At 43.2% G+C, this 15737-nt stretch overlaps 1 protein-coding gene across 17 annotated transcripts in view; it reads right to left on the reverse strand.

The window, feature by feature from the left end:
* Positions 1-15737, reverse strand: part of FOXP1 (forkhead box P1) — a 624795-nt gene that overhangs the window by 11809 nt on the left and 597249 nt on the right. For 16 of the 17 annotated variants that reach the window (XM_037019201.2, XM_073230906.1, XM_073230907.1 and 13 more), the window contains 5 exons: positions 6288-6489; positions 6104-6183; positions 5416-5517; positions 1973-2094; positions 304-373 (listed from right to left, as the gene is read on the reverse strand). In XM_037019201.2, coding sequence (XP_036875096.1) covers positions 304-373; positions 1973-2094; positions 5416-5517; positions 6104-6183; positions 6288-6489 — 576 coding nt within the window. The remainder of the gene's footprint in view (positions 1-303; positions 374-1972; positions 2095-5415; positions 5518-6103; positions 6184-6287; positions 6490-15737) is intronic. The other variant, XM_037019195.2, reaches the window with a different exon arrangement.

The following is a 15737-nucleotide window of genomic DNA, read 5'->3' on the forward strand; positions in this document are numbered from 1 at the left end:
TTGTGGTATTTTTGCCTCAAGTGAAATTCTGAAATAAGAGGATGGAAATTATGATACTGCTGATAAATATTAATAAGTGAACTTTTAATTTTTTTGCCACAATATTCAAAATGCTAAGCATCCTGCTAATGCTGAAGCAGCCCAATGTGTTTGCCTCCAGGGAGTACGATGCTTTGTGCACTTAAGAAAAAAGTTTAACGGAATTAAAATTTAATATCTAATTAGAGCGAGGCTAATATATTTTGAAATGAGTGGGGGAGACATGTGCCTCTACTGCATATCGGGGACCGCCATCAATCTTACCTGTAAAGCTGCATTGAGAGGTGTACAGTAGGCGTGGCTGCTCTGCATGTTTTTAATAAGGGAAGGGTTACTGCGTAAGAAAAAGATAAAAACTCAGTTAAATGCAATCAACCCCCAAGTTCCTAGCTAAGTTTTGCTTTAAGCTTGCTGTATCCTTGCAAGTCAGAACCCCCACTCCCACCCCATAAAAAAACTAAAGCAAAGTCAGGTTTTCTCCATGGTCCTTGCCTTTCTTGGGCTGGTCTGGAAGGGGTAGACTTTGCTCTTCAAGGGAACTGGGTATAAACTTCTGGCTCAATAACAGGCTTGGCCACTCCCCACACTGATGAATTACAGACCTCTCTGCAAATTTCTGGTAACTGCCCTGATGCCTACAGGAAGGCTCTGGGGCACTGGGCCGGGGGGATGCCAGGGAGCTGGCCGCAGGGCTTCCTGCAGGCAGACTATGGCAGAACGTGGACTCTTGGGCCTCTCTTCTCGGTGATTGAACTCTAGCACGGTTCTTAAGGAACTCTCCAAGGCACACTTACTGCCAAAAGAAGACGGAAAGAAGGGCGTGCCAGGGCAGGCTCGCTCCTACAGAAGAGACGGGGTGCACTGCATAGCCCAGTCTGGGAGGATCTGATGCGGGGCACCTTAGTTCAGTGAGCGAGGACAAGGACCTGTTTCACTGCTGGCCTGGGACCAGAGGGAGTGGCTTTAAACTGAGACCATCACCTGGCGCTGGTCTCACTCAGAGGCCTGTGTCATTCATTTCACTTCATTTATGTGAGTGAGCAAATCAGAGGAACTTTGCCCCCGATAAATACATGGTCTCACTCTAACTACAAGCTTCCTCTGTACTTGGAGGGTCACACAACAGTATTTAGGGAGAGGGTCCCTGTAAGCTGCTGAATGAAAATACAACCGATATTGGCCTTAAAGACATCAAAAAAGCATTATTCAAGGTGCTGGTGTTCCAAAGAGAAACGAGAAAATACACGTACACGCCACACCATTTAGTTCCGTTGCAGAAAGCCGTGGCACTGCTACGTGGTGAAATGCGAGAACTACATGGGATGAGTCAACCATGCAAAGCCAAAGCAACAGCAGAAAACAAAAACAAAAGCAAGTAAAGGCTCTTACTGTGCGACAAGCTCGTCAAAGTTTTCATCGGGGCAGTATTTGCGAGGACGGCCTCGTTGAATATGGCGGCCACGTCTAAACTCTTCATCATCAACTGTCCAAAAGGACCCAAACTCATCCTCTACTCTGATAAAGCACTTATGCAGTGAGAGGTTGGTGCGAATGGCACCCTGGGATAGGAGCGGCGGCAAAGGAGATGGAGTGGCAACGAAAGGAGACAGGGTTGGGGGCAGAACAGACATCCAGTACAGGGGACAGGAGAAAGAAAATAAAATGCAATAAGCATAAGCCAATGGTTGTGAGGGTTAATATGCATTGCCACCTAAAAGCTACTAGCATGTGATGCAACAGAGACCGGCAAGCAGGGCAGGGGGACTGGTGGGTATACAAAACAGGAGGGATGAAATGCTTTTTTGCTTCCCTTAACCGAGACAATGTGGAACCAGTTCTTTGGTCTAACACCGTCTAGCAGCCAAAAGCCTCTACGTCATACTTGTCAGCACAATCCAAGCTAGGCTAAGAAGTTCAAACATGGTGGACGTACCCACTGATCTTTTGTGGCCTTCGTTTTTGGAACTCTACTTCATCCACTGTCCATACTGCCCCTTTAACGTTTTCTACTCGCACAAAACACTTGTGAAGACTAAGATTATGACGCACTGCATTCTGCAGCAAGTATAAAAGAGAGAACATGTACATTTTCTATAAGAAAAGACTCCAAAAACAGCAGTACATTCAGCCTAACAGTCCACATTTGTAAAACCATCCCCCAGAGCTGTGGCCACCCCCCTCCGTGGAGGACCTCCTTGTGGTTAAGGGTGTCTTTTCCAAAAGCAAAAATAAAAAACTTTAAATGAATCGCACTGTGGCATTTTAGTCCAGTCTCTGCTAAAACCTCACCAGAACAAATATTTTAAAAATACATATAAGCCCCAAACAGGGTTCACGGTAAAGATCTGAAAATATTGTGCATGTGACTTCAAAATAAGCAAACATGTGCAGCATAAAACCATCCTTTTTAAGCCCACTTATGTCCCATTAAAAAAAAAAAAACGGTAGTTCTATTCTTTAATAACCATGAATGAGGATAAGTAAGTACATTTTGTCTTTGTTCTTTTTTGTTTTTCAAAGCTTGGCTGTAGTACCTACGGGTTTTCTCAGGAAGAAATCTAAATTGGACTTTACCACTGAGAGGATTGCCTCCTGCAGCCGACAGGACCAGGGCTGGAAATGACCCCCCAGATGATCAGTATCCATCATCAAGTTATGTCTTACCTTCCCGAGCACAGACAAAAGTTGGCCCTTATGGTGGGCAAGTACCTTAAAGAACAGAAGATACCCGAGGACTGCTTGAGCAGAGCTCTCAATGGCAAAGTGGTGCTATTGCTGCCCTGGACGGTTTGTACAGACACACGTTTCTGGTCATTCCCAAGCTGAGACCCTTGACAATCTCAAGTCAAGGGAGAAGAGCCTGTAACATCTCATTTTTCCTGCGGGTTTTAGGAAAATCCACAACCCTCACTAGGTACGGTAACAAGCATGGCTTGATCCTTTAGTTCTCCTTGTCGAATGTGTTGACCTAGACTCAAAATTGGACAGGAGGATATTACGTGTCCTTTACTCAAGACTTTTCTTCTAGGGAGTATAAGCAGGTCACAGGTGGGGCACGGCAAGAGAACACCTTGGCAAGGGGCCACACCTCTCATTCTGTGGACATCTCTGACCCAATCCCAACAATGCTGCTATTGCTTAGACATTCTGCACACCACCTCTTGTGCCACATGCCCCACGTCCTAATTTATGCTTCGATTTTGGACAATCGCCATGGGTGACTCTGTGAGGAGTCCAGCAAGATATGATTTTTTCTGATATGAATACTTAGACTGTAACCAGACAAGTGGTATTATGTGGCTAACTTGTCAACTGCTCACCAGGAGAATCCACGGGATAAACTCTTGAGGAGATCGTGAGCAATGTCAGCATAATTGGGGCAGGTTAAGACATTCAGGTCACTGAAAACGCAAGTCTGCATAAAAATATCTCTGGAAAATATGGGACATGTTACCACCACACAAATCTGTCCTTCCAAGTTGCAGTCTGGTCTTTAAAGAAGCACTTTCTTTTACATACTGCACCAAGGCCTAGTATAAGCACGCTAATCAGGGTGTCCTGTTATCTCCTGAAACAGTACTAGGGAAGTTAAATAAATAAACCCAAATTTCCTTAAAAAAAAATCCAGAGAGCAGGTATAAAATACAGCGGACAAAACTGGAGAAAGAAATCAACATTTCTCCTTATTTTAATCCTAGTCTGATGTTTTAAAGTAAGTATATATTAAAAAAAAAAAAAAAAGTTCAGAACTGAAAAGATCTAAAGAAGCCACACCAGAAAAAAGGGTTCCTATAGGTCTGACCTGTAAAGCCACACGAGTGAAGATGGAAAGGCAAAGGTCACCTCTTGTTTTCCAAGACTGCCCACATAGGCAACCGGAAACCAGGAGTGTCCCAAACAGGTGAGTGGCTGCTCGGCTCTGCAGTCCCAACCTTACCCGGGTATTTCCTCTTCTGAGATCACAGTACAGATGAGGACACGTAGGTGTGAGTCCTTAAGTACTTCATCTAGTATTGTCTAGACTAAGGACACTTTCTCCTGCACTTTGCAAAATGCGGAAGTGAAAGCTGAAGAGCTGTACTTAAATAGCTACAACTGGTAATTATTTTTAAATTTGATCATTGGCTCTCTATAAAAGGCAATTTGAAGAAAATGTCCACTTCATGCTTCTACTTCCTAAATTGTTAAAAGCCTTCATTGCTAAAGATGCTTTGTATTTTATGTCCCAAGGCAGGCTGAGGGAAAAAGGGTAAGATTTGGAACACAGGTTTCCTTCAGCACCCATGTGTTGTAAAAGATAATTTGGGCCAAAATAGATATTCACAGTTCTGTAAGGCTGATGAATTATTTCTATGGTTACAGTCATTGTCTTTTCAAATGCGAACTTATCAAGAATGTAACAGAGGGACTGTGTTTTCTGTTTTTGCTTTGGTTTTTCTGCCATATGAAGTTAAGGAAAATAGCAAGGCAGGCACTTATTTCAAGCAATGTAAATTCTCCTTGCATCATACCATAAATGCCTATCAATCAATTACATTTATACTAATGAAATGAAAAAATATCCTAAAATAGTTGCATGTTGAATGATTCAGAATTTAGGAAATAAAAAAATTTGGGAAAGTAAAATATGCAGAGGTATATTAGATGTATCTGCCCTCTTTTATAGTAAGGATATTGTAATAGTGAAAGTGGGAAGATCCCAAAATTTGTGAGGGCTTAATGTAAATACCAAAGAAACCAACAAAATACACCAATTAATTGGGGAGCTGGGAATGAGGTCCCCACGTGACCCTTCAGCCTTATTGGTGACCTATTTTACAGCAAATTGTGTTGCAGTGAGGTTACATAACTCAGAAGCTACCTTCCTTCCCCAGTGTACCTGAGAATCTCCGACAGTCTCTTGACTCACTATATTATGTTCTTTCTTCTATGATGATTCCTATACACAGTTAGTACTTGGACTACACTGGATACTCTGTCACTAGGTTGAGGAGCATTTTTTAATCCAAGCAATGAAGGTTATGTCAAGTTGAATCATTTTTCCAGGTTCCTCTTTGCATCTCTGTAAATATATGGGGGTTGGCAGGGGATGGATGTAAGAGTATGAGGTTTTAGTAGGACGACTGTGTTGTCTGTTCCTTTTCCCTACACACTCCAGCCAGAGAGACATGACTTTCTTGGCTGGTCTCGCCAGAAGTCTTCCTTCCCTGCATTTTTACACCAAGGGAATTAATTTTGTTCAATCAAATATTACTAAGAATTAGAGTGTGTCAAAACGATATAAATGGAACTTAGAACAACGGCATGTGACCAACACCACATTCACTTCTATAAATGGCAAGATCCCAGGCTCAACAGGCCTGTGAGCAAGCTTACCTTCCACGTGGCGGCATTGCGTCGGAAGTAAGCAAACATTCGTGTGAACCAGTTGTAGATTTCATTTAGTGTTAGCTGCTTTTCTGGAGATTCGAGAATGGCCTGTGCAGCAAAAGTAACAGGAGATGAGTGACGCCCGAGTCAGCAGGACCGTCATCACAGTTTCTTGAAAAATCTAAAAGAACCGTGATTCAGAGCTAACTCCTAAGAAAGGTTTCACAAAATGATCTAAGATTAATGGCTGTATTTAACAGTTCAATAGCAAAATTCAAAATGGAAGTATCTAATTGTTTTGAGTTTTTATTTCTGTTTCCATACAGAAATATTAATTTATAAGTCATTCATAAAGCAGAATCAAAGAGAAATGCAAAACATTTCACTAGCTGATTAAAGCTCAGTAATTATTTAGAGCTCAGATTAATTCTAGGGATCAGAGATTACTGTAGCTTGTGATAATTGACTTGCCATCTTTAAACAGGCTCATTTTCACTGTTGTGTGAAATGAATTTCCTAATAATCACATTGTATTGTAATACTTAATCAAAAGCAATTATGTTATATATTGCAGTTTTAAAAAACCTTATAGAAAAGGTTTTACCATGCTTGCATACTAAACGGTTTTAAATCTACGTCATCGATATGCCCACGTGCACATGTACCTTTTGGTGTACCTTCATTGTTTACTTACCTGCCTAATTAAAGATGCATATGTAAATGGTGGTCTAACTTCTGCGTTCTTATAAAATTCTTGGTTCTGCGCAATATCTGCTAAATAAGAATCATTGTCCTATTAATTATCACTTTTTAAAAAGAGGCTGGACTGCAAGACTTGGCTAGGACAGTTCTACCTGGGGCACACGTGGAGTAGCTACCTGAAGAAATGGGCACGTTGTATTTGTCTGAGTACCGCCTGCGGATGGGTCCCACCGTGTGCATGCTGGTGGTGGTGATGACGGAGGGGCCTTGGGTGACGGGAGTGATGGGGGCAGTCGGGGTCGTCGGAGTATGAGGTAAGCTCTGCGGAGAAGCCTCTGATGCAGACTTGGAGAGCGTGACACTTGATACCAGATTCAGCTGTGAGGAGAAAGCACAATTCTTAGAAGACCTTCAGGAAAACATGTGAAATCGGACAAATAATACAGGGCTGCCTGGGTCGCTGTATTTCCCGAAGTACATGTTCATAAGCAACTGAAATGGGAGAGTTTCTGCATAAAAATGCCCCTGGCAGGGCTCTCCTTTCCTCAGGAGATGGATGTTTTCTCCAGAAACACCATTAGGTGCCTGAGTGTCTGCAGACACAAAAAGGTTAGGAGGCCAGCAAGTCTGAGAAATGCTGGGTCAAAATATTATTGCCATTGTGACTTTGAGCCCTCTTGAATAGCCCAGGGTGCTCTGTAAACCTCAGAGAAGAAGACAAGATCCTTGGGGTGCAAATGAGCACCACGCTTTGGAAATGCCAGTCGGGGTACGCTAGCAGAGGCCTGAGCGCCCTGCGGAACCTCTTGCAGCACCCTGGTGCAAGTGAGGAACTGTTTTTACCCGCTTTCTATCAAAGTGCACTTTTACTGAGATAGCCACATGTGGCCAGTGGCTCCAGCTGGGCCGGCAGAGGGCTGGCCCACTCCACTCCACAGTGAAACTCCACGGTTGGGAATTCTGCAGATACGTCTGGCTGTGTCTCAAGCTAAGAAGAGTGGCCCCGATATGCCATCGTTTAGTTCTATCAGTTGGCAGGGACTAATCTTTGAAAGCTTTCTGTGTAATCGTCATTAAACTCTATCAAAGATGGGATTGGAATCCATTAATTTAAAAAGAATATGGCATATGAGAGAGCTACAACTGTACATTTTTTTCTTTTCTTCGAACTTCAAATGTTGGGCAATACAGCGGAATGATCTATTGCACCAGATCTGGAAAAAGTATCAGAGAGGCAAACGAATGACACTGTTTTGAGCCTTCCTTCTTTCTAAGCTGTTTAGCCTTCACCTTGAAGTGCTTCTCTTATTAATAATGGACAAATGGTTTTGTCCTCCCCTTTCGTAAAATTTGTTACAGAAATACTAAGTCTGGCTCTGCTGAAGAACTGGGTTGTTTCCAACATACCCACTAGAGCTTACACAGAAAAGCTTAGCTGAGACACTCAAAGCCGCTCCCAAATCCCAGCAACTTCAGCTGTGTGGACTGACTTGGTAACATTTTCTCAAACCTGATTTCAAACCACTAAAGTATTTCAACAGCACAATAGTCTTAAGTACAAGACAGTCTTTGTGGAAGGTGTTAACAATGAGATTCCTCCAAGATCATAATCAAAGAACATACTAAAACAGAGTTCCAAATTTTTGCAAAGACTCAACATTACACATCTGCAGTAGTGCCGTAACAAAGCAGTGGCTCTGGGGAAAAGAAAGCTCAAGTATCGCTGGGTGGACATTAATGGGAAACTGTAAACATGGTGCAAGGAATTGCACGGTGGGCTATAAGCTTTCAGCTGCACTTGCCTTTTCATCCCCCAGCTCCAAATGCTGACTCAGCCAAGGCCAGACAAGCCCCTGCACCCCGTGTGAAGAGAGCAAGCTGCAGACGTGGTACGGCTCTTCCAGGTGCCCAGGCCCTCTGGGCAGATGCTGTGAGCAGTTTTTTCATTAGTCCTGGAGACCTGACTTTATGACACACATTTGCAAGCTAAGTGCTAAGAGTTCAGAGTATCAGCCAGGGGACAGAGAGAGCTGAGAAGCCAGGGGAGGAGGCTGGGCCTGACCTGCTCTTTACCTTGGGCCTTAATCACTGACCAAGGGCAGGAAGAGTATGTTTAAGCATCAGCCCAAGCAACGGGTCAAGGAAATTAGTGCACGACAGGCCAGCACTCATAAATAAATACACAGCTCCTACAATTTAGATGTTGCTTGGCCTAAGGATATGAGAACACCGGGGAAGCCATGGGTACTGTTTGTAAAAATCATGTTCTAAACCACTTGCCATCGTGTGATCTCACACCATACCACACTTGAGAGGCTTTTACTCACAGTTAACTGATCAGCAAACTGAGGCTCCCAAGAGATTAAGCAACTTGCCCATATTCGTAACTTGGACCCTAAGTCACACACACACTTGTGAATCTAGGCCTTTTGTATAACCATCTTATGCCCAGTTAATGGGAAAAATAAACACTGATTTCTTTTTTGGAAAGGAGTCAGTGAGTAGCTTTTATCCCTGATTATAAATGACATTCAGTAAGTATTACTGAGCAATAAGGCCTCTGGAATTGAAATGAGAAGAACAGGAACAGACCTCACGGTGGTCGCTCCCGAAGAGCTCACCACCCGGTGCAGACACCGGCCAAGGAAAACATGCCCAGCAACCATAAAGGGGCACTGGTTACTCATTTGACTTTCTGGCATTTCTTCTCCGCTTTAGAACATTACCCTACACACCATAGCTTTCCTAAAAACACAAAGAAAATTGTAACATATGTACAAATGTCCTCAAGAGCTCGTCATTCACCTTTCCAGTTTTGGGAGGAAAATCAAGTCCACTGGGTTCTGATCTTGTAGCCAAAATTCAAAACTCACATCAACGTTCAGTAAGTGCAAGCCCACCTTTTGATGCTCCCATGCAAGAGTAGACAAGTCACATGGTACCATGTCATAAAATGTGCAAAGAATGGGATTCTTGTAGCTCTTACGAAGGTCTTAAGACCTGGACTGTTCACACCAAAAAGCAACAGCGAAAAATAAAATCCCTCCAGATCAGCACAACCCACAAAGAAATGAAAGAGGTGCAGCAGAGTTTTCTGGAGGCTTTTGAACCTAGGTAGCGAGTGGAAATAAACGCCAAGCCAGAGGAGAGCAGAGAGGGGGCTTGCTTACCAGGCTTGACAAATGACACCGTGATTCACACCCACTGCTGGGCTGTCTCTAATAAGCCACAGAGGAAGCAGCCAATCTCAGCTAATTACCAGATAAAAATGTATTGTAAGGACTCTAATTAGGAGACGAGGATGGAGGTGATCTAATGATTAAATGCTGCATTGGAGTGACCCCACCATCAGTGTGCAGTGGTGCAAGATGTCGCTGGAATATTTTGTAGAAACAGTAATTTTATTTCGACGAGGGGAGGCAGTAATATTTGTAATGATGGCTGTGAGGTAAACTAATTAAAAGACGGCTCCTGGAGGAAGAGGGTGGCTGAGAGCAGCTGTGCCCATTCCAACTCTGAGTGCCAAGTCCCGCCAGAGGAGCTGCACTCAAGTGGAAAATTTCTGCCTGACCTCTGCCCTTGCTGTTAATTTGCAGGAAAACTAATGACACATATACATATTCCCACAAAATTGTTCTAATTGCTCATTTGCCAAAGGAGCCCAGATTCCAAATTAAACATGACTGTAGTCTGTTGAGGGAAGGAAGAACAAAAAGCTGTAAAGCCCAAACATGCCGCTCGGCCTGGAGAACTAACTCATCTGAAGGCTGAACCAACAAAGTTAATGAAATGTCAACCTCGGCAACGGGGACACAAGTTCGTTAACTTTTAAACTTTTGGATGACCGCATGCTTGTCTTGAGGAGAAACCATCTTCAGGGAGGAAGATCACAAGGCAGAGAGAAGATGGGGCATGGGGAAGGATTCTCAAGACAGGCTGTGTTCAACCCAAACCTACTCTCTTAGTGAGTGAAGGTCTCTCTTTAAACAGTGGACCGGAAAAAAAAAAAATTAATTACACACTTAGAAGAGGAAAGCAGTATCAGGAATGCTGTGGGTTTTGCCATGATCTTGAAATATGCATCTTAATTGTAAACTACTGCATCTTAACATAAGCATCAGTTAGAAATGAAAGTACATGGGCTTCGTGTTTCTGATTGTAGTTCAGGTTAGAAGAGAAGAATTTTTTCCAGGGCATGGAGCAGGAAGGGATGGTACTTGGGAGGGTTTCTTTTCCTATTTTTCTTATTGTGTTCATTTGCTATTTAAAAAGAAGTTGCTATGTTTAACAAAGTTAGTAACTCTGATATTTTCTGCATGGCAAGTTTCCATCATGTGATGGTTTCGGCAAAGATAATCTCCTTGAAACTCTGACCAGAAGTTAAATTCTTATGTCACTTAGAATTGCTGGAGGGTGTTCTTTTTTTAATTTACGTGTGCTCTCAACCACTGTCTTTCCCCCCCGGGGCAGTTATGGAAGGGCTGTCCTGCAAGTCTGACCCACCCCAGAGGACTGGAGCTGGATCAGCTGCCTTGTATTCTGCTTAGCCCCTTTTTAAGAAGATTAATCTTTAGTTTCTCAACACTAGCCTCCTCTCTCTTTTAAAGATCATGAGTCACTCACATTTCTAAAAAATAAACAAACCGCTGATGTAAACCCCGGACAGGAACAGACTTGTCCTAAGTATTCCCATAAGAACTCATTTTTATTTTTGTTTGTACACTTGCCTCACATGAAAACAGACTCTGAGAACAAAAGACAAACCTGAAACCAGAACACGCCGGGACCCAGCTGCTTAGTAGGGACCTTCAGGCTCAGGGAACTCGTTTTCCTGCTGTTGGTTTTACTGGCTCGCATGGGTTCAGGTCCTGCTTTAACTGCACGGCGTTTCTAGACATGAGTCACTGGCGTTCAGGGCCGGGGCAGACCGTGGGGAGCTGGCACGGGCGTGACGGCGGGAGGCTCCTGCCTCTGTCCCATCCCCGCCGGGCCCCGCTGCAGGCGGACAGCCGGCGGATGTCACCGCCGGGAAAGGTGGTCTCACTGACAGTCTTCCTGCCGACGGGGCATGGAATGGGGAACAGCACGTAAGACTAGTCTGTGCCGGGCTGGGCTTGACAGTCTTTTATGACTGCTGAATATTATTTCTCCAACTCTAAAGCGAGGTGGCGAGCAGCCCAAAGGATCAGCCATTCCTTTCAGGGTTAAGAGACCCTCTTTTGCAAAGCGGGGACACTTTGTTTTTCTAGGAGCTAAAAACGATTTCAAAACGGCCCTAATTGCTCTGCTTAGGGGAAAAGGGAATGTGTAAAAAGGAAAATGTAATACAACATTTCGCTTCAAATATCCAAATTTCTGTAAGTATCTTGTAACATTTTCATAAAGTAGGATATACTGCCCACACTGTAATTACCTGCCCACCAACTCGGAAGAATGTGGTCTGTCCAGGATCGGGTGTTTTCTGGTGTGTAGGGATACCCTGGAGCAAAGCATACCTCTCGTGTGCTGAGCTGATAAAATATTAGGTACGGAATCGCCCTGACATCACTAAAGTGAAAAGTCTTTTTAAAAATCCCCAACAACTCCATGAAGTCCTAACACAGACAAGCTGTTCCTGCCGTTGTTAGTTTTGTCCCCTGGGTTATGCCTCCCTCCAAGGAAGCGTCCCCTGCAAACTCCCTGCCAGGAAGGCGCAGAGGAGGGGAACCCCAAGCAGTACATTTTGGTGTTGACTTCGAGAATGGTATGGAGTTTGGAACAAAAGAATATCGATCATTCTCACCAGGGCAGTTTACTATTGTCTGCTGTTCTGCTTTTGCTTCCGTTAGCATGGAAAAGAGAAGAATCTTTTAAAACTCTACACATCTGGCCAATCTAAATGTCTGTCAGAAAGGCTTTTCCCATTGTATGCGCCGACTGCAGCAACGGACGGCTACTCTGGTAAACTTTACAAATCTTTGTCCATGTAGGCTCCAGACCTAACAAAATCAAAAGCTTACAAAGAAAATAAGAATGAAAAACCTATATGATGTGGTGTCAGCCTTCCCTTCCTTCCTCCACACTGATCACCATTACATGCCTTCCCTGGAGAAACACAGACACACGTGCCACTTCCTAACCAAGCAACGATTCACGAGGCTGCCTCCTTCCCATTTCCTCCTGTCCGTCTCTCCCAGAAGGCTTCCCCAACCTCACCGTCCTGGGCCGGGGTTCTCCTCAGACGCAGCATGATCCATGCACTGAGAGCATGTGTTTGTATTTATTTACTAGTTTGTCCTGCAAGACTCCCAAACACCTCAATGCAGGGGCAAGTCTCCTGTTTTACTACTACTCTATGTTTTTATGTAAGATGCTCAGTAAATATTTGCTGATGCGAAAGTTTGATTTTAAATGCAGGAATTCCCTTCCCCCAAAAACCCCCTGCAGTTTGTGTCCTGGGTATAAATTATAAAAAGGAAGGTTTTTTTTTTTTTTTTAGTTTAAAAGATTTCAGAGCTGCTGAAAGTGGCTGAGGGGCAGGAATGCTGAAAGCTCACAGTCCAGTTTCCCTAGATGCTTCCTGGTGTGCACGGGCCTATGTGAGTTCCAAAACCTTGGGACTGTCCCGAGATGAGCCCATCCCCTGACTATCCAGCTGTAAGGCAGGTTCCACAATATGATCCAGAAACCAGGGCTATGAGCTGGTAGAAGAGCAGGCCAATGGGAGTGACTGGCTAAAAGTGACACTTACCACCCCAGTGGCATTTAGTGAAAAGCAACAGACGTTTACAATGAAGCATTCTATCACTTAGTGACTAAGAATTTAAAATAAACATGAAGTTCCTCTTAAACAGAAATGGAAAAAAGAAAAAACTTCCTAAACTTACTGGCAAAGCTGCACCATGGAAGTCCCCATCTATGGTTAGACGGACTCTCCCGGTGACTGCTTATTGCTAATCAAAGATTCCAGAGGGATACATGCTTGAAACATATACCATGCATTCGATACTTAAGGTGGAATATATTAATTACAGGCAAAGGGAATACTCTGCACTTTAGAAATGACTATCAGAGAGCTCTGTATCCCTAAAGTTGAAAGAATTAAGGGGTTGCTATATGTGTGAGCCTCTTCTTCCCTTTTTTTTTGGAGGGGGGGAGGCAAGGAAGTAAAAATTTATGCAAAACACTACACATCTACCTTTTATAATTAATTTCCCAATGCCTCACCCATACATATTTTAATAATTCCAGATTTATAAGATGGTATCTATAATAAAATTTTCTATTTTCCAATAAATGGAAAGAAGACAGGTTCACACCAGCAGCAGAGTGTCACACAATATCTGCTTGTCAGGCACCAATTTTTACTTCTTACATGTAAGTTAAAGGATAGGGAATTTATAATGCTGCCTGTGAAGGGAACCACTTTTCATACACAAATGTGATCTTTTTTTCCAAAGGGTAATACAACAGTACATTTACATAAACTAATCCAAACAATCTATGTATTTGACAATGGTGAACCTCACACAGACGGCCTATTGTTGGTTTACATCTTGGAGTTCTTTATACTGGCTTGTAGCGCTGCTCTAGCTGTCAAAGGTTTGACTTGGACTCTAAATAAATGGTTATAGAAGTGCTGTGCAGCGATATTGGACTTCTTTGCAAAAGAAAACCTGCTGTGTATGAATTCAAAAGCTATTAATTTTTCAGTCAAAAATATTCGTGCCTATTTCTTTTAATAAAGAAATACTGTGCTGAGCTACTAAGAGATAATGTTGACTAGTGGTAGAGAATTTTCAATAGAGCAGTTAAAAATAAATTTAGTGGGAGGTCCCCTTCAAAGTTATAATTTTCTAGAATGTAAAACATTTTTTTAAATACCGATCAAGACAAACCTTCCTTTTCTGTGCATTTCCCCCATGACTACTTCTCCCTGTTTACTGGCTGCTTAACGCTGTCCTCACGGAGGTTCCCAGCCATCCTTCCGTAGCTCAGGGAGGCCCACAGATACGGCACAATCCCCACCCCGTTGCCTGCTGAGCGCCCCATGGGGTTTTGCAATTCCTTTTTTGCTTTTATCCCTCTACCTCCCAAGGAGCCCCATGATCTGAAGTGAGTCCATTCCTAGAGTGCTCGAGTCCAAACATCATTCTATTTACTGTTTTTCATCCATGGAGGAAGTAGGAGACAATCTCACTCTGCCCCTTGCTGTTAGGTCTCAAGACTCAAACCCTTCCTTCTAGAAAAAGCCATTTCAAACAAAAGCCAGGAGAACACTTTCAGAGAGTTCGAAGGCAGTCAGTAACCCCAGCCAACAGCCATGCCCACTGGAGGACTCAGCCAACTCCTTTTAGTGTCTTGCCCATTTGCTTAGCTGGGCCGGTATCATTCTCAGGATCCCCTCGCCAGGAGGGGCTGCTAAGAGCAGCGCGGACGGCTCAGGTGGCCGCTCACTCCACGCTTTGGAGTGGCCTGGTGCTTCCTGTTCCTGTGGCAGCCTCCACATCCGGCCCTAGAGCGACTTACCGCAAAATACATGGAAACTAAGGGCCCTTTCCTGGGAAAAGTGGATGCGCAAACTGTTTAATGATTTTATGTCCTATATCTCAGTAATGTGTTCTGTTTCAGACATTAATTTTGTCTGCCAACTGCATCTTGGCAGGCTACCATATTTGCTGGGTTAATAGTCTGACTCCGTTTTATTTCTATCACCATAAATCATACATATATGGGTGTATGTTTGCTTTATTTATAGAAAAAAAATCAGTCAAAACAGATAAACCAATACTGTGCCATTATGCTGCATCATTGCATATTGATTAAAATTGCTGGTACTAACTATAGATTGTCAACGCTCAATTAATTTTCACACAGTGACTCCAAGCAAAATCAAATAAAGGCAGTGTACCTTTAAATTTTACAAATCTTAAAAATCAAGAAGCAAAGCACCCTCTCCATTTTGCATAATCAGTGGAAGCGACTAGATTTTTAGAAATTTAAGCATATGAGAACTACAACTATTAATGCAATCAATTCATAACAAGGAATGAGGCCCAAGCCAGAATTTGGGGTTTAGATACCATCCTTCTGCTTTGATATTAAATGTCTGTGCTTCAAGGTCAAATAAAAGGGAATAAAGCAAGAAACAGGAGATTCCTAAAAGTTACATGTAATTCAATATACCAAAGTTTGGTCTCCTAACTGTGAATGAATGATTTTCACTTCAGACTCTTTAGTAACCATTAGATGCTAGCCACAATTTTAACTTTTCCTTCTGACGGTCTGTGTCCTACGTTCTTCCTCTGCTGCAGTCAGGCCGGACTACCACTCCTCTTGCACCCACTGTCTCTTGCTAACTCATTCTCAAATGCCTATCTTCTGCCTTCACGGTCTGGCTCGGCACTCCCACACTCAGAAAAGTTTCTGTTCTTTGTTTTTTCTCGTCCCAGTGAGCTCTCATTATGCATTTTAGTACCGTGTGTAGCACCAAATCACCTGTCCTAAGGGCGGGCTGCTTGTGGGGCCTCAAGGCCAAGGACTACACCTCATCATTCCAGATCTCCCTAAATGCCTAAATGCCCTCCTCCTAAAGGTAATAAATAAAACACTCAACTGAATACAAGTCCTTCAAAACACAAAGCTGC

This window comes from Manis javanica, chromosome 3 (genome assembly GCF_040802235.1).
Source record: "Manis javanica isolate MJ-LG chromosome 3, MJ_LKY, whole genome shotgun sequence".
NCBI lineage: Eukaryota > Metazoa > Chordata > Mammalia > Pholidota > Manidae > Manis > Manis javanica.